Genomic DNA, 23,979 nt, shown 5'->3' with positions numbered 1-23,979 from the left:
TTCCTCTCAGCCACTGTCTCCCTATCTTCCCTCCTAACTCAGACATGAAAGCCAAGTTTTCCTTTGTTGATTTTCAGGGTTTAGCCTGTTCCCTCCAGCGTCCAGAGCTTAGGGACGCAGTGACCCAGAAGGTGTAAGCCCCTGCTCCAGCTGCCCACAGCATGTGCAATCCCTCTGGTTCTTCTCTGTGAGTGGAAATCCCAGAGCTAGCCAGACTTGTCCAGCCCAGGGTATCTTCTAGCTCTGAACCTTGCCAGATGCTCGTACCGTTTGTCTCCAGCATCACTCACACTTTATCCCCTCTGCAAATGGTCCTCTCCCCTCACCACCACCAGCCTTGCTCCCATCTGCCTTCAATTGTCCCAGATTCCTGTAGCCATGAAGTCACTTAGTTCCATAAGGCCAAAGTGGCCTTCATGACTAAGCTTTTTTCCTTGCCTTTTTTTCTTTATGAGACTAAAAAGTAAAAAAAAAAAAAAAAAAAAAAAAACCAAACCAAAAAAGCTTCTGGAAAGCTGTTTAGCTGAAATTAAGTTCTAAATGTTAGAGCTTTTATGAAGAAATAAAATACCACATATTGATTGTTATAGTTCACCTAATATGAAGTCCCAAGTTCTATCCTCAGAATTAAAAGAGAGGAAGAAGAAGAGAGAGCCAGGCAGTGGTGGTGCACATCTTTAATCCCAGCACTTGGGAGGTAGAGGCAGATCACTGTGAGTTCGAGGCTAGCCTGGTCTACAAAGTGAGTCCAGGACAGCCAGGGCTACACAGAGAAACCCTGTCTCGAAAAAAAAAAGTTGCAATGTTACTACAGGATAAACTAAAACTCAAATTTAAATGTGCTGAATGGAACAAAAACAATTCTTCATGCAAGAGCACATATACATATACATAAACACATAAAAACAAATTTTCATACAAAGATATGAAAATCAAATCTGTATGCACCAAATAACATAACAACTAAACACAGAAAGCAAAAGTTAGAAATTAAAAACAAGGATGCTCTACTCTTTTCTCCCTCACATGGGGCTGTGTGATAGTAATGCTACAAAGCTTTTTAGTCAGTATCTGTAGCTGCTGTGTTTCAAGTTAAAAAAAAAACACCTTGTTTAGGAATCCTTATCATTTTGCTAAGGGGGAAATAAGGCTCAGAAGAGCCTGATTCATGTGCCACAGCGAACACATGGAGAAGTGAGAAGGGTTTACACTGTTCCTTTCCTCTTATTCTGCCTCCTTTCTGCCTATGTGTGCCTGTGCTGACAGGAGCAGGCATGTAGGTGAACGAAGCCTTTAATGAATGCATCTACTTGGGCTTTGAGCCTTGGATTGGCAAGGCTTTTGTCTGGGCCTGGCATACAGTAATGGCTCAGTGTTTGTTGGACAAAAAGACACTGCAGTTGTTGATACTAAAAATCCTTCAAAAAGAAGGAGTGAGGAAGAGGAGGAAGAGGAAGGGGCTCGGGCGAGAGGAGGGAGTAAGAACGTGTGTCCATCTCTAGGCTCCGCTGGCCTGTGTTTCTAGGTCACTTTGTATTCTGGGAAATGATGCTGCCTCTTGGAAAATGTCTGTTTAGCTAAGAGATTTATTTTGGGAGCGTAGTCTCCAGACCTTTGCCGGGCCTCCGAGTGCCACGGATACAGAGCTCTTTGCAGAGTGCCTGTCCTGGCGGCAGCTCCCTTTGTGGTGAGCTGCAGGCAGGATTGTCCGGGCGTGGCTCAGACAGCAGAGCCAAGGTCAGGAGGCCCGAGCTTGCCCCAGCCAGGGGAATTACCCATGTGGATTTCTTTCCCCAGATGAGCCTCAGTTTCCTTGCTCATCCTCCTGGCCTCATTTGATGCTCAAACTCCTGTTGTGTGTCATGAGGATCCTAGGGAGGAGTGGTGTTTACATGGGCCCTCTGCAGCCGTCCTGAGCCAGTGGCCCCGACTGGGGCTGCATTTGAACATGGTCCCAGGGGGCATGGCTGTTGGTGGTTGTGGGTTACTGCTGAACATCCTTTGTAGCCAAGGAAGGTCCTTGAGAGTTTGGGGTCCTGGTGATGGTGACAGTGGCTTTGGCAGTTGGTGGCCTTTGTCTATGGCAGTTACCCTGTACCAGGTCATGTGCAGCCCTGGACCTTGCTTTGAGAGGAACATAGATGCCTTTGTACTTCTTCACTATTGCTGTCTGTGGAAGCGTGGCTCAGCTGTCCTTCTTGAGTGACTGTGGGCAAGTTGTTTAGCTCCTGACCCCCCCCCCCCGCAATCTCCCATTTGCCAAGGGGGATTAATAGTGACCAATGACCCCAATAACCTTGTGGGCTCACAGTGCCAGAGTAAGTGACAGGCTGGGCACAGTGAGCCGTGGCTACAGGTCATCTGGGTCCCCTAGCTACTGAATGCCAGGGCTGGCTGATGAGCCTCAAGGCTCATAGGACTTTGTTTTGAATGACTCTGTGTTAGTGTTGAACCTGCATGAACAGATAGTGAGTCCCCCCTACATGTGGCAGGAGGGGCAGGGGACGGGTGCTGGGAGAGAAAAGAAGAGAGAACGTGTCTTATCAGTTGTCAGAGATTTGAGAGAAGCCTGCCGTGCCTGAATGTTTCATCCAGGAAATGTGGGTGTCGTGATATCTGGGTCCTCTCCAGGGAGGGAATGGAGGGTGCAACCACAGCCTCTTGGCCTCTGGAGCAGATGCACCTCCCATGGGATGAGTGTGTGTGTGTGTGTGTGTGTGTGTGTGTGTGTGTAACCCCAGGGGACTTGAGGAATACTAGGAAGCCTTTCCTGGCACTTGCCCTGGCGGAAACTGGGGCCTTGCTTCTGGAAATGGCAGTCCTTAGACAGGATAAGCATCACTGAGGGACAGACACAGCGACTGGCCTGTTGCCCGTCGGCACAATAAACGCCTGGTGTCCGCACACAGTGCGCCTCCGAGAATTCGTTTCTGGGAATTCGGAAACTGAATGATGGTTTGATGTCATCGGTGTCCCCTCCCATCTTAGAGACAAATGAGGGTCTGTTGCCTCTTAACCTTTAGAAGGACAAACCTCTTTGAGAATTGGAAGTTGTGGGTCTCCAGGGGAAGAAAATTAAAAAAAAAAAAAAAAGCTTCTCCGCAAAGACAGGGTGACTAGCCATCCTGCTATACTCGGGATTGGAACCAGATGCTGCCAGTCACCACCAGCCTTTCCTAGCCTCGCAAGCCACTGTCCAGGACCACTTGGCATACATTTTTGACTGAAAAAGAGAAGCTGTGTCTCCTTGGAGTTAAAGACAAGGCCTTCGGTTTTTGAGCCTTGGGGGTGGGAGTGTTGGAGTGGTTCCTGGACTCTCCAGCCTTTGACAACAATTCTAACTGCCCAGGATGCAAGGTGACTTTTCCCCCCAGCTGGAGAAGGCACCCAGAGACCAAAGAAAGAATTCCATGTAGGCTCAGCTTGCTGAACCAGTGAGTTTATTGGGGCTACTTACGAGACTGTGGGTGATTCACAGGCCACCAGGAAGTCCCAGGGATGGTGTATATGCAGCCATACCATCAAAGAGTCCCCCTGGGTGGCTCACAATTATACAGGGAGAGACCCCCGACCCGGTCAACTCCTTATCTTCTAAGTTACCTCAAGAAGCAAGGGGGTCGCTAAGGATCCTGGGAGCCTCCCTAAGGATCCTGGGAGCCTCCCTCCCTTATCTGGATCACATGAGGCTCTCACGTAATGACCATAGCTGCTGACGATGGCCACGGTCAGTCCAGCCTGGAGGAAATGGTCGCACACCTTCTTAGGTATCAGTAACTCTTGAGTGTCATGGCTTTGGAGGATGGACATCAACTAGCCCCAAATGATGCTCTCCAAGGAGTGCCTTGGCCACTGCTCTGAGATGCAGCACTCAAGGCTCTGGAGACTGTGGGGTATGTACCTGACTCCATTCTTCAGGGTGGCAAGAAGACAACCAACAGAGCCAGTGCCCCTGGCCTCTACTAGTCCCCACAGGCCGCCGCATGCCTTGGCTCCCAGCCTATTCAATGTCAGCAGTGGCCAGGAGAGTCTTATGTGTTCCAGCTCTGAGCCCCTCCCTGTTACAGGACACTGTGATGTCCCTGGGCCACGGGGATAAGCCTGGTAATCTCCTGCCCCAACATCCTTAACTTAATCCCATCTGCAAAACCCCTTCTGCCTTTCACAGGTCTGGGGATTAAGCTGTGGTCATCTCTAGGGACCGTTGATATGCTGGCCTCGCCCTCACCCTGGCTTCAGGTGGCGTCGACAACTCTTAAGTGGCTTTGGCAAAGTGACTGACCCTGTGTGCCCAGCTTGTTGGCCTGGGAAGTGGGAATAATGGGTACCACCCACCTCATTAGCTCAAATGGGATCATAGGGCCCCAGCTGGGACTAAGATTCAGTTAGGGCCAGCATGTGCTTATACTGGGCAGGGGATGGGTCCTCCCCATGCCAATCAACCCAGCTCCAGTGTGTGCAGCTGAGACCTCCAGGAAGGAGGTTAAGACACTTGGACGTCATCTTCACAAAAAGACTGCAGCTGGTCCCGTGGTGCATCAGAGACGGAGACCATAGTCTGGGGATGTAGTTCCAAGGCTGGCATTCGTAAAGCATCAGGGTCCATCTCCAGCACACAGGAAACAAAGGTGGAATCCACAGTCTAAACTACAAAGCTGACACCACCTGAGGATAGCACCATGGACATGGCCAGGGAGGTGACTCAGCAGCTCTCAGTCTTAAATAGATACCAGATGCCCTGGTCCTTGCCAGGGACCGCTCTGGATAGTCCTACTTCTGGATGAAAAGTACACAGATGTGCCCTGCCCATCTTCTATTCGATGAGCCTTGAACTCAGAGTCTCCATCACGCAGGCCCTGAATTACCTGAGGTCTAGGAAACAGCACACCCGACGCCAGCCTGAACCGTGGTGTGCGCTAGAGATCTGAGAGTGCCCACCTGTGTCCACGCTGGCCCAAGTCACTGTATCCCAGCCACTCTAGCCTGCTTTCTCCTCCTGGGACACAATGTGTTCCCTCCTACGTCAGGGCCTCTGCACAGTCTTCTCCCATTGCCTGGAATGCTCTCCACTTACAAACATCCACATGGATGTGGCTGGAACATCTCTATCAGTAGTCTGCCCACCACTGCTCTAAAGCAGCCCCTTCTGGCTACTTCAGTCTCATGACCTGGTGTTATTGGCCTTGTTTGTATGTCTGTGTATTTGCCCCCTTGACTCCATGGAAGCGTTTGGTCTTCCTTTGGTCCCTGCTAAATCCCCCAGGGTCAGCCAGTGTGGCTGCTCCGAAAGCTATTTGTGGGACGAGAGAGGGATTTGTGGATAGGTGACGATGGCAAGTTCTCTGAGGGACATTCAGGAGATGAGGTGGTGGTGGGCTGTTTGCTGGGGTCAGTGTGGACAGAACAGCACCAGGGCCTGGGACCTGGCACTGACCCACAGCCTTCTGTCCTTGCAGACTTCCAGCATTTGCAAGGCTGCTGTGCACGCAGGTGTCATCAGCGACGAGAACGGTGGCTATGCTGATGTGATGCCCGTGGACAAAAAGAAGAGCTACGTGGGCTCGCTCAGGAACGGAGTGCAGTCAGAGAGGTAGGGCTGGCCCTTGGGCGCAGCGGCTTCTTATTTTTCAAAGCTGGCTTGTTCATTGTCACCATAGTGTCCAGGTCAAGCCTGTGATCTTTTCCTTTGATCCTTTTGTTTTTCTTTCTTTCTTTCTTTCTTTTTTGATCCTTTTGTTTTTCAAGAAGTTTTCTTCTTCTATTTCTGACACTTGCTTTGTGGAAAATGTAGACATATTAGCTATGCCCAGGGTATAGCATTTACCTACTACCCATCACCTGGGAAAACTGCTGTGATTTTTTTTTAAATTTCTTTTTGGGCATTTAGTCTTCTAGCTCTTTTTCTTCATGTGTGCACATATGTGTGCATACGTGTCTGTGTGTATAGGTGCACACATGTGCATGCATATGTATGTGTGAGGGTGGATATGTACAGATGTGGGTGTATGTATGTGCACACATGTGCTTGGCATATGTGTGTATGAGCGAGTGTGTGTGCATTTATCCCATAAGGCATGGAGGACCAAGCTAGCACCCCAACAGCTCTGAAAGCTGCACACAAACTATAGAAATAATCCCTGAAATCATAGTCTTGAGAGCTGCACATGAATGCGGAACCCCATGGGCTTTCACTGTCTCCAGGGGTGTCTGCAACTGGCACCTGCCTCTGCTTTGGGCACTTGTCACCTCAGTCTGGAGGCTACGTTGTTTTTCTCTCTGTGAAGTGAGCACAACAGGACCAGGAGACTGGGACACCCTCTCCTCCAGCAGCTGCATCTATGCTTGGTAGTTTCGCCAGCTTCCCCGCCCTCATGGGATTGATGACAAGAGTCACTGGTGGTGACAGGCAGGAAGTAAGAGTCGTGATGACAGCTCTGGGGTTTCTCTTATGCAATCACAAGGCTAGCTTCCTGTCCCTGCTATGTCTGATGGCTGCAGTGTGGGGCAGCGTTGGGTGCACATGGCTCTGGGCACTTTACCACTTTGGGGCCTGAGTCACAGTGATGAGCATCCTTCCTGCAAGACACTGGCACATAGTCCAGGTGTACGCTCAGATCCCCAGCTGACCTCTGTGGCCTTAGTATGGCTTTCTAGAGTGTTCTCCAGAGCAACCTCTGTTCAGGGCTGCTAGGCTGTTTAATTAAGTGACCCTATTCTGTGGAGATGAATTACAAAGACTCATTTCCCCTGTGGTTTCCTCCTGAGGGTACACACTTAAGAGAAGGCCCTGCTTTCCACCCCACCCCAATCCCCACCCCCAGTCTTGGCCTATAAGGTGTGAGGGATTGTCAAGAGACCTTCCTGGGACAGAGAGGGCCTGGCTCATATGAGTGCACGCTTGTTGTCATGACCTTTCTTTCTCATGACTCTGGAGGCCACAGAGATGTGATTATATGCTACATCTTGGGAAGCTGCGGGCAGCTGCTTTCTTTGGTTCTCACAGGCCCCAGGTCTGTCTGTCTCTCTCAGGCTGTGGGAGGGACCTAGTGAATCCCATAACCCTCAGGAGCTTCCCGAGCCTCATGAGGCTCTTTCCTCCCTCCAGGAGAGAAAGTTCTAAGTGGGAACCAAAAGCTATAAGAGTGTGACTCCTCCTAAGTGGATGATGGGGCTGCGCTGTCCAGGTTTCCCAAACCCTGAAAAACAGGCTCTTTTTACAGGACTGTGTGGCCACATTTCTAGGGTCACATGACTTGGCTCTCAGAGGGGCACGAAGGCCTTACACAGATTCCTTCCTCCTGATACCAGCGTGCTCTTTAATCCCTACTCGTCCATGTGATCTCCCCCACATGGGAAGCCCTCACATTCCCAGGCACTGTGTCCATCAAGGACCATGATGCTGGACCTCCATCCTGTGGTGTGGGCCTGGCCACCTGGTAGGGGCAGACAGAGGTGAGATCCAGGGGCCGAGCAGGGCATTGAAGCCTGGGCCATGAGACTCCAGCAGAAATGCTTTGAGCATGGCGGTGCCCTGGCCACCTCTTGTGTCACATGACCTCAGCCATCCTCGATACGTCAGACATGATCCCAACAGTCATTAGGTATGGAGCATTCTGTAGCCAGTGTTTTCAAATAGCATTTTATTTCTTTTTATTTTTTTTAATTTTTAAATTTTTTAAAAAAGATTTGTTTATTATGTATACAACATCCTGCTTGCATACGTGTCTGCCTGCCAGAAGAGGGCACCAGATCTCATTATAGATGGTTCTGAGCCACCATGTGGTTGCTGGGAATTGAACTCAGGACTTCTGGAAGAGCAGCCAGTGCTCTTAACCTCTGAGCCATCTCTCCATCCCAGCATTTTATTTCTAATTCAAGTACTTTAAAAAAAAATTTATTCTTACATTTATTGTGTGGGCACACATGTACCACAACAGCATGTAGAGGTCAGAGGGTAACTTGCAAGAGTCAGTTTTCTCCTCTACCACGTGGGTCCCAGGGATTAGAACTCATGCTGTCGGCCTTGGCATGCAGCAAGCACTTTTACCTGCTGAGCCATCTCATAGGGAGACCAGGCTGGCCTCCCAGTGGCTGTGTAGCTGAGGATGATCTTGAAGTTCTAATCATCCTGGCCCTGCTTCCCAAGTACTGGGATTCCGTAGGCCCATGCCACCGCTCCTAGCCTGGCAAATGGCACTTTAAATCCTGAATGGTGTGGCGTGTTGCCTCCACTGGCTGATGTGATAGCTTTGATTTCACAACGGTCTTCTTGGGGGAGGAGGTTTCCTGGAAGTTGTGAAAGGTGGGTGTGTAGAAGTGAGGCTCTCTAGGACAACCTGTTCTCTCCCAAACGTGGGGCTTAGACTAACTAAGCAGCATCCTCACAGAGAGCAGATAGGTACCCAGAGAGAGATGCCAGTCAGCCTAGGGCTTCTTAGACCATGGTGACAGGAGCGTTCCGTCATCGTCATGAATAGTAAACTGTCGGCATGGGGTGCATTCAGGCAGGTTTTCACCTGCCTGCAGAATCATCCAGAGAATGTGGGGGACTCTCCGTGCTGGGCACTGACCTGGGGCTGAGGAAGGGGATGGAAGTAGGGATAGATAGAGATCTCCATCCTAAGGGCCGACATCATTGTGAGCCACTCAGAGGCCAGCAGCTCCAGGAGCCACAGTAAAAAGTAAAGGAGAGAGATGTTCGCTCGCATTTGATTTTTAAGCCTAGCGCTCATGATGTCTCTCAAGACGGAGTATTTTGGCAAACTTGGCTTTTCAAAAGTGGAAAGTGAGGCCCAGAAAAGGGGTTACAAATGAAGGCCGAGTCTGGGTCGGTCTGCTTCAGTTTTGTTTGTTTCCCTGAGGCTGGGCCTTTGTATGAAAGACCAGCCTTGAATTTATGATCCCCCTGCCTCAGCCTCCCAAGTGCAGACTCTGGCAGGTCCCATCAGGACTAGGGTGAGACTTGGCAGAGCGCGGCTAGAACACAGATCTGCCCAGAGGAGAGCTGCGTATGTGTATACACAGACAGCCAGGGCTTCCTCCCTCCCTCCCTTACCACACTGGGATTGAACCCAGGGGCTCACCATGCTAGGGCAGCACTCTTGTTACTAATCCACATCTCCAGCTCCTCTTTTTGCATTTTAGTTTTGAGAAAGAGTTTCACTAAGTTTCATGGGCTGAGTTCGAATACAAGACAAGGCTTGAACCAAGCATCCAGGCCTGCACACCGGGTCCAACTTCAGCACCTCTTAGCAACAAGAATGCAATCCCTCCTCTCTGAGGCCAGAGTCCTAGATCCCTCTGTGTCCCAGGATTCCATGACTCCCTGAGGCCAGCGGCCAACTTTGCAGGCACAGGTCGTGCTGCTCTGGAACTAGCTGTCCTCTCTCTCTCTCTCTCACTCTATGCTGTGCTGGAAGGTCCCAGATGGCAGAAGGTCTTCCTTTCAGATGGAGACTCTGCTGGGCTGCCCCTCCTGTCCTGAGGGAGGCCTGATTCCAAGAGCCTCTGCAGATCCTCAGACCAGCTGTGCCCTGGCCTTCAAGAGGGCCTCCCTGCCCCCTCCTGCCTCCTCTTTTGTCCTTCTTAGCATTTGAGAGGCTTTAAAGAGGTAATACAAATAGGGTGTGTGTTGGTGTGAGTGTGTATGTGTAAGTGTGTGTTTGTGTGTGTGGGTGTGTACGTTTGTGCTTGTGAGTGTGTATGTTAGTGTGTTTCTGTGTCTGTGTGTGAGTGTGTCTGTCTCTCTGTGTGTGTTTGTATGTGTGTATCTGTGTCTATGTGTGAGTGTGTATATGTTTGTGCCTGTGAATGTGTGTGTAAGTGTATGTCTATGTCTATGTATGAGTGAGTGAATGAGTGTGTGTGTGTGTGTGTGTGTGTGTGTGTGTGTGTGTGTGGTCAGAGAACAGATATATGGAATCAGTTCTTTCCTTCCACAGTGTTAAGGTAGCATCTCCCCTGTTTCTGTTGAGTAGCAGACTCTGGACTAGCTGGCCTGTGAGCTTCCAGAGAATTCCTGTCTCTACCTCCTGTGTAGCTACAGAGGTGCTGGGGCTATAGATTGAGTTCATTGGCCTCTTATTTTGGTTCCGGATCAACCTCAGGTCATCAGGCCCGTGCAGCTAGCTCTTTTACCCGCTGGGCCCTGGTAGTGAAAATATTTTTTACGTTTCAGACAGGGTCTCACTGTATAGCCCTAGCTGGCCTAGAACTCTCTGTATAGATCAAGTTGGCTTCATATTCAGAAATCAGCCCATCTTTGCTAAGGTTAAAAGGGTATGCCTCTATACCCAGCCTGGTTCTGAGAGGGCACTGCACTGCACTGGCAGCATGGCTGAGCACACTGTGGGGCATGTTTCACCGTGCTGCCTTCTGGGGGGCCCACGGTCCTCATGCAGTGGACAGATTGCTGCGTGTTTACGGTGGCGTCATGTCCAGCTGTTTCCTTCCTCGTTAAGTTTTCTGCACGCTTTGTGCAATTCCCACCACACCCCAGCAGGTCCCTCAGGTAACTTCCTCTTAGAGAAAGGCCACGACCACTCTGGTTCCCTCTTCATGTCTGTACGCAACTCCGGTGGAGCCCTTCCCGCCAATGACTTCCTGCTGCATTGGGAACAAAACCCGCCTGCCAGTGCCCAGAAACACCTGCTCCACCCTGAGGCATCGCCCCCCAGCACCTCACCACACACTTCCACCTCCTGTTTCCCCCACCCCCCGCTCCATCCCACCCCTGTTTCTGGAGCATGTGGAGGCACTTGCTGTCTTCTGACCCGGAGCCCTCTCAGCTCCCTGTGTGGCTGTTGGCCGAGCCTTCCTGCCATCCACACCCGAAGACAGGCGCTGCCTCCCTGGGAGGCACCCTTCCCCCACTCCCGATGTTGCCCTCATGCAGCCCCAGCCTGCCTGTGTCTTTCCCAAGTCATCACTCTGTGGAATTTCCTTGCGCATGTTTGTCTGGTGTAGGCTCCTTGAAGGCCAGAATCTGTCTTGCTACCACCCCACCTGCAACATGCTGAACCCGGAGCCTGGCGTGTACCGTGTGCAGTAAACAGTAGTTGAATGGTAGGCAAACTGTTGAGTCATTTAGAACTAGCAGGGAGATTTTTGATGCCTTTTAAAAACATCAATTTATTTAGTGCCCTTTATGAAAGCCAGTTATCTCAAGGGCTTAGGAGATGGCCCGGTAGGTAAAGTGTGCAAGTGTGAGGACCTGAGTTCAGATCCCAGCACCCACATGAAGCTTGGCATGGGGGTACGTGTTATGAAGAAGGTGGGGAGAGGCATGTCCTGGAGGCTTGCTGGCCATCTAGCCTAGCCAAAAGGCTAACCTCAGCTTCAGTAAGAGGTCCTGTCTCAAAGAGCAATTGAGGGAGATACCTGATGTTGACTTCTGGTTCATGCTTACACCATACCCCAATTTTACAGAAACAACCTAGAGGTGCTTCAGCTAAACTTTCTCCAGTCATATGTGGGGGTCACGAGCTGACCCATAAAGAGCATCTGAGGGCCGGGTTTGGGAAAGGCAGGGGTGGGGAGAGACAACTTGCCATGTATCACACCCTATGTACCCTTCCTCAGACAGACACAGCGGGCTAGTGACCTGCGTGATAAGCTTAGTGAGTGTGTGGCTGCAGGAAGAGAGCACGCATGGGCCCCTCTGCTCAGCTCCCTGCTGCAAAGCGTGCAGAGGACTTTCAGGCAAGATGTTGGGTGCTCCAGCCTTGGAGCCAGCCAGCCTCTGGGCTCCCTTGCCAGAGTTGCATGTGCCAGCACCCAGCATCCGACCAGGACTCTTTCCAGTTCCCTTGTTCCTTCCCCTGCCATGGCTTGCTCACGTGCAGGGCAGGCAGGGAGCACGTGGCCCTGGGTGGTTCTCCTGGCTCCTTAGTGAACGGAGAGCCCTGGGAGTTCTTCAGCCCTAAACCCAAGGAGCAGAAGGCACTTTACAGAAACCAGCCCAGCTGCCGGGTGAGCCTGGCCCCTCGGAGCTGCCCCTTTCCCTCTGCTTGGCTTTGGCAACCTCTGGGAGCACCCCACCAGGTCCCGGTCTTACACCTCTGTGTGACACCGTGTCACTGAGCAGGTCTAGCTGATACGTTTCTCCAAGGTTCAACCCCGGGGTAGCCAAGAGCATGAGGCTGCCACGGGGAAGGCAGAAAAACAAGCTGGAATTCCAAGCAGCTGGATCCCGCAGGACTGTAGCTCCCTGGGCTGCCCAGGGCCTGGCCAGCTGTCAGGTCCAGGGGTTTGGTCCAATCTGGGTTCCTCTGCTCCCGGCGGAGACCCTGCAGGAAATGGCGTTGATAAACTATGGCCAGGCTGTCCAGGCATTTTCATAAGATGCAGTGTGTGTGCTGTAGCTGTGGACACCCTTCCCCACTGAGAACAGGGCCTCTCAGGTCAACTGGCCACCCTGCGTGCCTCCTCCTGGAGGTATCAGTGCAATGCTTACAAGAAATGTTTTGGCAGTTCTCACAATCTCAGATACACTCGTGCTTTATGTTGTTGTTGTTATTGTGGTGAGGACGGAACCCAGAGCCTTGTGCAAGGTAAGCGCTTTGTCACTAACTGTATTGCCATGTCCCCAGTACTTGTGCCTTCTTTACCCCCTTGGGGACAGAATCTTACTCTGTAGCCCGTGCTGGCCTGGAATTTGTTATCCTTCTGCCTCAGCCTCCCGAGTTATAGGCTATAGGGACATGCCACCACATTGAGCTCACATCCAAATTTTGACCCAACAACCCTGTACCCAGAGGCCCCAGAACTCATACTTGGGTGCCTGGACCGCGGTGCCTGCCCATAACATGACAACTGCAAGGAATGCTGCCTCCGTTTTGAGAGTCCCAGACCGATATAACTTAAATCTATCAGAGTGCCCTGCAGCTGGGGAAATGGAATAAGAACATTCCAGCAAGGTATGGTGGCCCATTCTGGTGTTCCTAGTACACGGGAGGCTGAGGTAAGAGGATGGCCACAGGTGTGAGGCCAGCCTGGGCTACACAGCCAGATTCGCATCTCCAAAAACCAATTAACAAAGTTAAAATTCCAGGTTATATCACTAAGTGAAGAAAAAAAGAGTCGTGCTTGTGTGTCAGTGCTTGTGTGTGGTTTGTGTGTGGTCTCATCTACGTGATGGCTGAGTAGAAGGTAGTGTGTGGGCTACAGGGACCCAAGCAGCACAGGCCATAGGGGAGCAGAGCTCGCTGCAGAACAGCGAGATTCCGAAGGAAGCAAATCCCTCCTGCACAACTTATAGTTGTGTCCCACGCAACAGCCAGGACTCCACTTTTCCTTTAAATAGTTTATTTTGTGTGTGTGTGTGTGTGTGTAGATGGGGTCTAGAGGATTCCTAGCTGAAAATTGACACACAAAATTGTGAACTTGGGCCAGGCCTCCTACCGTATATAAAACCAACCCAAATGGATGTAAGACTTAAAACGTAAAAGCTCTCAGAAGAAGGTAAGCTTAAGCTAGTGTGACCACGAAATAGGCATTGCTTTCTTACATATAACACCAAAAGCATAATTGTAAAAAAAAAATGATAAATTGGGTAATTTTAAACTTTTGTAGACACCATTAAGGAAATGAATAGAAGGGGGCTGGAGAGAGGGCTCAGTGGTTAGGAGCACTCAGCACTCAGCACTCTCGCAGAAGACCGGGTTTGGGTCCCAGCACCTAAGTTGAGCAGTTCACAGCTGCCTGTAACTCCATCCAGCTATAGGGGTTCTGACTCCTCTTCGGTCCTCCACGGACACCACATGCACATGGTGCACAAACACACACTCAGGAACACACATGCAGTAAATCTTAAGAGAGCAAAGAAAAGTAGACACCAAGTGTGTATGCTCCGCGACTAAGCCGTGCGGCAGCCAAGAAGCCTGGCTAGCAGGTGAGTGTGTGTCACACATCTTTAATGTCAGCACTCTGGTGGCAGAGACGGGCGGATCTCTGAACTGTAAGCTATCCTGGCATACAGAAAGAGTTCCAGGACAGCCAGGGCTATACACGGAAACCCTGTCTCAGAAAACAACAACAACGAAAATCCTGGCTGTCTGCAGCCAAAAAGAGTGGCCTTTCGGGAGAGCTCCGTGACTGGGCCCTAGAGCTGGTGAGAAAGATAAACTTCCTGTCAAAGGAGGCAAGGAGAGGAAGGGAGAGGAGGAGAGGTAAAGGGAGGGTTCGGAATGGAGGGAGGGAGGCAGGAAAGCTAGCTACAGAATGGGAGACCAAGCTTGCAAATTCTACATGTACGAAAAGATTTCACACTGCAAGTGTGGATGTGTGTGTGTGAGTGAGCATGTGTGTGCCTGCACACAGGCATACCTGTCTATACAGTCTTATAACTCAACCTGAAGATAACCCAGTTGAGGACTTGGAAGGTGGAGCCCCCCGGGCTGCAGCTCAGTGGTAGAGCGCTTGCCTGACATGCGTAAGGGCTCAGGTTCCATCACCGCCCCCCTGCCCCCACCACCACGTTAAAAAGAATTGCCAGGGCTGGAGAGATGGCTCAGTGGTTAAGAGCACTGACTGCTCTTCCAGAGGTCCTGAGTTCAATTCCCAGCAACCACATGGTGGCTCCCAACCATCTACAGTGTAATCTGATGCCCTCTTCTGGCCTGTGAGTGTATATGCAGGCAGAGCACTGTATACATAATAAATAAATGTCTTTAAAAAAAAAAAGACTTGCCAGCATTAGGAAAGCCATCTGTCTAGCCGTGTTCCAGGCACAGCTGCTGAGTTTGGGAGGGTCACTCAGCACACTGAATCATTGGAGATGCAGGTTCAGGCCAGAGTTCCCAGAACACGCATATGAAAGCCACAAGACAGTAGCGGATGTCAGTGGGGGCAGGGGGCTGTGAGCCTCCAAAATCCTCAGTGCATTATGGATGGTCATGGACACAACGTGGCCACATGAGAAGCTGGGTTTGAAGTTTTAAAAATGTGGATGTAGTTTAACAGCAGTCCACCTCCCAAGCATGTGCCCCTATGGGCAGAAAGCGTGGGTCTTCTAGAACAGGCAAATCCACAGGGGCAGTGGTGCCAGTACAGAAGGAGGGGAGGCTGGAAGGACCTCTGTGAGCATTTATTCATCTTGTGTGTGTACATAATATGGCGCTGGTGTAGAGGTCGGAGAACATGGCTGAATTTCACCGGTCGTTATATTACTGTAAAGCTGTTTTTAAAATCTGGTTGAGGGATGGGAATGCAGCTCAAGGTGAGAGCACCTGCCCAGCTTGCCTAGCAAGCCTACAGCCCGGGGCTCAATCCCCAGCACTGCATAAATTAGGTGTGGTAGCACTTGGGAGGTGAAGCCAGCACGATCAGGAGTTCAGGGGCACCCTACTCTGTATGAAAAGTTCGAGGTCAGCCTAGGATGCCTAAAACCCTGTCTCTCAAGACAAACAAAAATCCCTGGAGGATTTGACTCATCCAAAGAGCCTGGTTTTGATTAACTGTGTGATTCCAGTTGGTCTCTTGATTCCTTGCTGTCTGTTTTCCCCCTGTGTGTACGGACAATAACAATAGCCCTGCCTAGGAAAGGACAGTGGACCCAGGACAGCATTGGGTAGCATTTGGGTATATGCGCCCCTCTTGCATTCCTTTAAAGCATCTGTCAACCAGATGTCTGAGACAGGTGTCAACAAACCCCGTGTGTGTGTGTGTGTGTGTGTGTGTGTGTGTGTGTGTGTGTGTGTGGTGTGGTGTGTTGTGTTGTGTGGTGTGTGTGTGGTGTGTGTGTGTGTGTGTGTGTGTGTGTGTGTGTGTGGTGTGTGTGTGTGTGGTGTGTGTGTGTGTGGTGTGTGTGTGTGTGTGTGTGTGTGTGTGGTGTGTGGTGTGGTGGTGGGGGGCCTTGAGTCAGAATATAATTTTGCAGCCCCAGCATGGACTCACAGTGCAGCTTCCTGTCACTGTGAGCGGGCTTGTCCAGCTGGGTGTGACTTCTGTGGGTTCTGCCCTCACCATCCTGCCCATCCTGTCAGCCACCCCCCTGCTCACTGCTCTTGTAACCTCTCCCCCCTCCCCCCTTCTCTTGCAGCCTGAATACTCCTCAGGATGGGAATGCCTTCCGGATCTTCGCCGTCAGACAGTGACTGTGGAGACCTGGGGAGAAGGGGGTGTCATCTACTGGGTTTCGGGGTCCTGCTTTTTATCTGTACTCTGTCCTTTGGGGGTGGGGTGAGGGATTACGGAGAGTCAGGAATCTTCCTTTTAGCGTCATTGAATGTCCTGTCCCTCCATGGCCTTTGGCAAGGGTGACAGAGCACCGTTCTTCATGAGCAGCAAGCCCTAGCTGGACAGCCAGTGCCCAGACCGGCCAGGCCGCTGTCCGTCCCCATCCCGTCGTTCATCATCTCCTCTCAAGAGCTGCTCACGGAGACGCTCCTTGCCACTTTTTCTTTGGTGGGTAGAGGGGGGAGGCTTTCAAACCCTTGAGGATACAGGTTTGAGATGTGTCGTGAATGGGACTCTTGTCTGGATGACGAGACCCGACAGCCCTAAGGTTATGGTCCGCCCTACCAACAGAGAAATAAGTTCTGTGTTTGCTGGTCAGACAGATGGGCCACAGGGAGAGGCCCAGGGCAAAACCTGGGCTCTATCCTGTTGGTGTCCTTGCTCCATGTCCCCAACCCTCTTGGCAGTCACATGCTTATATGTCCAGCAGAGCTGGTCTATTTAAAGTTGGGAGCATCCAGAGGTTTGTCTTGTCTTTGTCTTTGTCCTTGTCTGTGTGGCCTGTTTTCACATGACCTTTGGTCTCATGGAGGACCGATGCATCAGGAGCCTTGCCCCCATCGCGTGACCCTGTGGCTTCTGTCCCACCCCAGGCTGCTCTAAGTGTCCTCTGGGGCTTGGCTTTTCGAAAGGCTCCAGGGTTAGGCATCTGCTCACTTCTTAGAACAAGGGCTCTCTCACTGCCGCTGTTTGAGTGACACCTCAGTGTCGCCTTCCCCCTGGTTTGGATGACCTAGTTTTCAGCTGTGGGAGAAATGGATTCCTGGCACATTCCTCGTGGAGGTTAATGGAGTGGCCTGTGGTTGTAAAACCACCCATGACACCACTAGGGAGAGGAGCCGGGACACACAGGAAAGACTCCTGTTCCTATTGGTGCAGCTCGGCTCTTGCCAGCATCCCTGGGCTCCAAGCCCTGGCTTCCATCACTTAGGAGCCCAGCCCAAACCCACTGTAAAATGAAACGTGCTTTTGTAAACAGCTTACTCTAGAGAAGGTGAAATCCCACTCCGGTCCTGGGGGTGTTGCAGAGTGGCCGTGAGTGCTGGCCTCAAATGAGGTTTCGTGTTCCAGCCAAATATTTCCTAGACAAAAAAAAAAAAAAAAAAAAAAGTAGGAAAAAAAATCACCCCCAAGCAAAAGGGCTGAGGAGATGGCTTGGTGGTTAACAGCTCTTGTTGCTCTAACAGAAAACCTGAGTTTAGTTCCTCCACTCACAGGCTGTTCATATTCAGTGCTAACTCACTCCGGGGGGTGGGGGTGGGGGCTATGCTCTCCACAGGCACTGCACACACACCCATGAGTAAAAGTACAAATAGTTCTTTAAAAACAAAACCAAACCAAACCCTAAGGGAGTCTGAACAAAGCCCTCCCTATGGGGGAGCCACATAGACTTAGTTGAGTTAAATGGTTGCTTATCTGTAGTCCAGGCTGGCCTTGACTCATTATGTAGCCCAGGCTGGCCTCCTAAATGCTGAGATAGCTTCCCCTGGACCTATCTCTCCTGGGGAATTTATAAAAAGCATTAAACCTTGAACCAGCCCTAGTTAGCCTCTCAGCAGCTGTTTCCGCCTCACATGTGAGGGGCGGGGGGCATGCATCTTTGCAGGCACAAACTGTTTGACCCAGATGTGGGAGCAGACATCTGCTCAGCCTGTGGAGGGGGTTTCTGTAGAATAAGCAACCAATCCCATCTCCAGGGAAACTTGCTGTGAGCACTGGGGTCCTTCGCGCTCCCCAGCTGCCCTTCCACCAGCCACAAGAGCCTCGCTCAGAGCTTGGCCTATAGCAGCCTGGCTCTTCTTCACCAATAGTTTGAAACTGGAAGCCCTCTACTTTAGAAAAATGGAAACAAAACTACAAATGACAAACCTTGATGTGGGAGGGCAGGGGGCCCTTCTGACCCTGCATGTCCAGCGGCTCTCTGAAGTTTAAAGTGGCCACTCTCTCGCCAGCTGTATACCAACTCTGCCCTGTGATAGTTTCCATTTGCTTCCAAGCTGTGCCCGGTCTGCTCAGAGGGGGCACTAACTCTCCATGATCTGTAGGCTCTCTTGGCCCACAGTTTACTGTGTGCTTTTTTTCTATGAAAAATTAAGTATTTTACAACTTTCTATGTACAAAAGTTTACTGTAAGTTTTTGTGCTTCGCATGTTAACAGGGCCACACTGGTTGTTGCTATGGTTTCAATAAAACTGATTTGATTTCTAACACATCCCAGTAGCTCATCTTTTCTAGATAGCATCACTTGGGAGCTCATTTGCCTTGACTGACAAACTCCAAGCAGCTGGGAGGCCCCTGGTGGCATTGTGGGGGACCTCAGAGCATAGTCAAGAGACTGGTGACTTAAAAAAAAAATGTAGGTTCTGGCATGCAAAGCGAGTGTGGGACTCAAGATGCTGTGTTTTCCACAAACCGAGACTTCACTTTGAGCAGTGAGGACCGCTGGGTCTTTTGCCAAGGACCTGTCAAGAGCTAGAGTGACAAGAGTAAAGACTGAGTGGGTGGCTTTGATAACTACAGTCAAGGTGCAGGTAGGGCTGGCTCCCTGGAGACCACTGTTCATGGTTTGTATCCTTTCACTATTTCCCCCATGGCAGGGCCTCGGTGTGTGCCCCTGGCACCTCCCTCATTTCTGTAAGAAGAAGTCATATCATGGCCCCACACCCCAAAATGCCCACTTCAGAGGTTAAAAAGCCAGCATAGGAATCTAGAACAGGATTGTTCTCCAGAAGTTGACCCCAGGGGCAGCTCTGCCACTGTACTACTTGGAGGGCGTGGTCTTCTCATCCAGGGACCCTGCCACCTCATGCTCTTCCTTCCAGAAACACCCATGGGGGGGGGGGAATCAGAAAGCAGAGGTGGTGGCGTCCAGGCCTCTCACCCCCTCTGCCCTTTACCAGAGGACACTGGTCAGATCACCTGAGCCAGAGACAAGAGCAAAGTGGAAGGGCCAGCTGACCTCCACCCATGGCATCTTTGTCAGGGAAGAAAAGGTCCCTGGCTTCCTCCGGGAGCTTGCTTTTGTTTGCTGATGTTTAATATTTGCGCATAATCTGATTAGTTGTTTGGTAACTTTGTCGATTGATTGCTTGGTTATTGGCTGTTTGGTGGGTTTGGCTGATTGGTTGTTGGACCAGTTGGTTAGTTGATTGGTTGGTTGGTTGGTTGGTAGGTGAGTGGGACGGTTTGGTTGACTGATTACTTGGTTAGTTGATTGATGTTGTTTGGTTGGTTGGTTGGTTGGTTGTGTGGTGGGTTTGGTTGACTGGTTAGTTAGTTGCTGGAGTGATTGTTTAGTTGGTTGATTGGTTGCATGGTAGGTCCGAGGCGCTGGAGATTGAGCCAGGAACTCTGTATATGGCACTCAAGCACTTGCCCTAGGAGTCACATCCCATCTCTCAGCTTTTATGAACCTTTAGAAATGGGCCATATGCCTGTTTCTAGAGCCATATTAAGGGGTCAGAGGTCAGATAAGGAAAGACTTGCCCCAGGTCCTGATTAGGGAGCTGAGACTCCAATGTCCCACTTTGCAGGCCTGACACTACTCAGTGCCCACCGTGGGACATGGGAAACCAGCTGCAACCCTTTGAGCATATGCCACCTTGCCAGCCAGGGGCAGAAACAATAGTGTCTTGTTGCCTATGGTCTTGTGAGGTTATGGCAGAGATGAGGCTGACGTGAGTGTCACTGAGCACCTGGTAGAGTGTGACTCTAGCTATCACATGCAGGTGCTAGCATCATTCTGCTGTGAGTGGCTGCTTCCGGTAGGTGTGTATCCTAGGAAGCCACTTCCCCAAGCACAGGGAAGAAAGTTCTAATGAGAACTATCACACACAAGCCCCATCCCCAGCAGAGGAGAGATTAGCCAGAAGAGCCTGGCCTCAGTTGGAGTCCATTCTGCAGCTCCTCCTCTCCCTCCCGGCCCTGCTTCAGCACTTTTGTCACCATTGTGCCGTGGCAGGTCTCCGCAGAGAGCCCTGTGTGGTTCACATGTCTTAGGTGTCCTAGCATCTGAATGGCTGTGCTTGGCTTCTCTGTGCATGCTGTTGGCATGGTACAGAGTACTGGCAGATGGCTTGTAGAATGTGCCTCCAGTGAGATGGCCAGTGTGTGTTCATAGTGAGACGCAGGGTGTGGGTGCTGGACAGGGGCATGATGTCCTTCTCATGTGTCATACTGGAGGCCGAGTAGGTATCTATTCTATTCACTTGTTAAGAAATCCCAGATGGCGCCGGGCGTGGTGGCGCACGCCTTTAATCCCAGCACTCGGGAGGCAGAGGTGGGTGGATCGCTGTGAGTTCGAGGCCAGCCTGGTCTACAAAGTGAGTCCAGGACAGCCAAGGCTACAGAGAGACCCTGTCTCGAAAAACAAAAAAAACAAAACAAAACAAAAAAAGAAATCCCAGATGGGGGCTGGAGAGATGGCTCAGTGGTTAAGAGCACTGATTGTTCTTCCAGAGGACCAGGGTTCAATTCCCAGCACCCACATGGCAGCTTACAACTGTCTGTAACTCCAAGGTCTGACACCCTCACACAGACATACATGCAAGCGAAAACACCAATGCACATAAAATAAATAAATATTAAAAAAAAAAAAGAAAGAAATCCCAGATAGTCAGGCATGGTGGCACATGCCTTTAATCCCAGCATTCAGGAGGCAGAGGCAGGCGGATCACTGTAAGTTCAAGGCCAGCCTGGTGTACAAAGTGACTCCAGGCTAGCTAAGACTACACAGAGAAACCCTGTCTCGAAAAACCAATAAATGAATAAATAAATAAATAAATAAATAAATAAATAAATAAAAATAAAAAGAAATCCCAGACGGCTGGGCGTGGTGGTACACACCTTTAATCCCAGCAGGCAGGAGGCAGAGGCAGCCGGATCACTGCAAGTTCGAGGCCAGCCTGGTCTACAAAGTGAGTCTAGAATAGCCAAGGCTACACAGAGAAACCCTGTCTTGAAAAACCAAAAAAATAAAAATAAAAATAAACTGCCGGGAGTGATGGTGCACACCTTTAATCCCAGCATTTGGGAGGCAGAGGCAGGGGGATCACTGTGAGTTTGAGACCAGCCTGTCCTACAAATGGAGTCCAGGACAGCCAAGCCTATACAGAGAAACCCTGTCTTGAAAAACCAAAAAATAAAATAAATAAATAAAAATAAAAATAAAAGAAATCGCAGATGAGAGAAAAAAAATCCCAGATGTGGGCCTGGAGAGATGACTCAGGAGTTAAAAGCACTGGCTGCTCTTCCAAAGGACCTGGGTTCAATTCCCAGCACCCATATGGCAGCTCACAACTGTCTGTAACTCAGGTTCGAGGGAATCTGACACAGATATACATGCAGGCAGAATACTAGTGTGCATAAAATTTAAAGATAAATAGACTATCTTTTAAGAAGAAAGAAAGAAAGAAATCCCAGATGTGAGACTTCATTTTTTTTTTTTTACAGTATCTCACTTTGTAGCCCAGGCTGGCCTCCAACTTGCTCATAGCTCAGGCTGGCCTGGAACTTTCAATTCTGCCAGCTTGGGTCACATAGTAAGTTTGAGGCCAGCCTGGAGAATATGATACCCTATTTCAAAAAAGCAAAATGAAACAAAACTAAATGAACAAACAAATAGTTTATATAGAAAAAGCTTGCGGCTGGGCATCCTGGTCTCTAGAAAACCCTCACTCACTGGTTTCAGCTTCTGTTGTCTCTTCCTTGAGACAAACATCGAGCTATGACTACAGAGCAGTGGCCTTTTTTAAAAAAGCAGGTTATTTTAGTTCACATTTGTTGTTGTTGTTGTTATGTAAGAACCCTCTGTGGCCAGGCATGATGGCACACACCTTTAATCCCAGAATTTAGAAGTGGAGGTAAGAGGATCTCTGTGAGTTTGAGGCCAGTTGGGTCTACATTGTATGATCCCATGTCACATAAGTAAGGAAATAAATAGATAATATTTAAAAGTCCCTATGTGGTAGCCATAGCTAGAGCCTCAGTCCTTTGCATGGACATTCCAGTCTGGATTGTGAGTTCCCGATAGGGAGAATTGGTGGGTGTGGTCTTTTTCCAAAGGTCAGAGGTCAGGTAGCTGCTAGTCTCAATGATATCTGTGATGGTTTGAATGAGAATGTTCCTCGTAGGCTCACTATTTGAATGTTTAGTGTCCAGGGAGTGGAACTCTTTGAAAGGATTAGAAGGATGAGGAGGTGTGGCCTTATTGGAGGAAATGTGTCATTGGGGGGGTGGGATTTGAGGTTTCCAAAGCCCATGCCAGGCCCAGTCTTTCTCTGTCTCTGCCTGTGGATGGAGTTTCAGCTAATTCTCCAGCACCATGTATGCCTGCTGTGCTCCCCGTCATGTTCCCTAATGATAATGAACTAGCTCTCTGAATTTTTTTTTAAGATTTATTATATATATATATATATAGTGTTCAGCCTGCATGTACACCTACATGCCAGAAAAGGGTATCATATCACATTACAGATGGTTGTGAGCCACCACGTGGTTGCTGGGAATTGAACTCAGAACCTTTGGAAGAGCAGACAGTGCTCTTAACCTCTGAGCCATCTGTCCAGCCCAACTCTCTGAATTTGTAAGGAAGGCCCCCAATTAATGCTTTTTAAGAGTTGCCTTGGTCTTGATGTCTCTTCTCAGCCAACAGGACAGTGACTAAGACAGCACCCAAGATAGTCTTGGTAAAGTTGTCCAGGGTCGCTGACATGTAGCTAGCGGCCATCAATACAGGCCAGCATCAGCAGCTTCTAGGCTACAGGAACAGTGACAATGCCATGGCCTCTGGGGTGACACACCAACATAGAGACCCAGGGCCCTTCACCTTGCATAGGACTATGTGGGGCTTGCCAGTCTTGCTTTCCAAGTTGCCTCTCTGCATGGGGACAGTGGAAAGCCTGGCAAGTGGTGGTCCTTCAGATGGCAGAGGCTACATCCTTGGGGCACTTACTACCCAGGCCAACATGGCCTTGTCCCAAAAGCTTTAAGCCTGGTTGGCCCACAGATGTCCCATACACTCATTCAAGACACGAGGTTTCTGCTAGTATTCTCCTGACCTTTGAGGTCCAGCAAAGACTTGTGAGGCTGGGCTGGCCCTGCCCTGACCAGGAAACGGAGTTCTCAGTCTGCCCTTGGCCTCTGAACTGACCATCTTCCAAACTCCAAACTTCCAACAGTTATGTAAGTGTTCCTTGAGGCCTGGAAACTTCCAGATGGCTTTGAAGCCCGCCCCGCCAGCTGCTATGGGGATGTCAGTGCTGGCTACTTCCTGGAGACACGGACCAGCTGTCAAGGATGATCAATCGTGCTGAGGGTGGACCTAGCCCAACCCTACAACAGTCTTTGTATCTTCGTGGCCCCTTGTGAAAGCCACAAGGCCAAAGGACAGAGCCAGGACTGTGTGACCCCAACATCTGGGCCACAGCCCCTACCAGCTGCCCATCGGCCTCAGAGGAAGGCCACAGCCCAAACAATGGGTCTCTTGTCCCTATAAGTCCTGGGACCTGAGCCATCATCATCACTGTGACTATGAGCCACAAGGCTCCCAGGCCCCAGGGAGGCAGTCACCTGGAAAGCTTGCAGAAGTTCTCATTTGGGGACTTATAGTGGGGCTATGGAAGAGCAGGCATGGGGATACTTGCCTCGCTCACACAAGACCTTGAATTTGATCCCTAGCATCAAAAAGCCAAACCAAAACAAACAAAAAAAACCCCAAAAACACAAAAAGGGAGGCACTCCATCCAG

General features: G+C 50.3%; 1 protein-coding gene across 1 annotated transcript in view; it reads left to right on the top strand.

Moving 5' to 3' along the window:
* CRISPLD2 (cysteine rich secretory protein LCCL domain containing 2) overlaps positions 1-18,445 on the top strand; it is a 57,059-nt gene extending 38,614 nt beyond the window's left edge. The window contains exons 14-15 of the mRNA XM_084756448.1: positions 5,454-5,587; positions 16,037-18,445. Coding sequence (XP_084612574.1) covers positions 5,454-5,587; positions 16,037-16,091 — 189 coding nt within the window. The 3' untranslated portion in view covers positions 16,092-18,445. The remainder of the gene's footprint in view (positions 1-5,453; positions 5,588-16,036) is intronic.
* The last annotated feature ends 5,534 nt before the right edge of the window (positions 18,446-23,979 follow it).

Source organism: Acomys minous (assembly GCF_964271855.1).
Source record: "Acomys minous genome assembly, chromosome: 14".
NCBI classification, from domain to species: Eukaryota; Metazoa; Chordata; class Mammalia; order Rodentia; family Muridae; genus Acomys; species Acomys minous.
The sequence above is the reverse complement of the archived record's forward strand: the minus strand, read 5'-3'. Positions and strand labels throughout refer to the sequence as shown.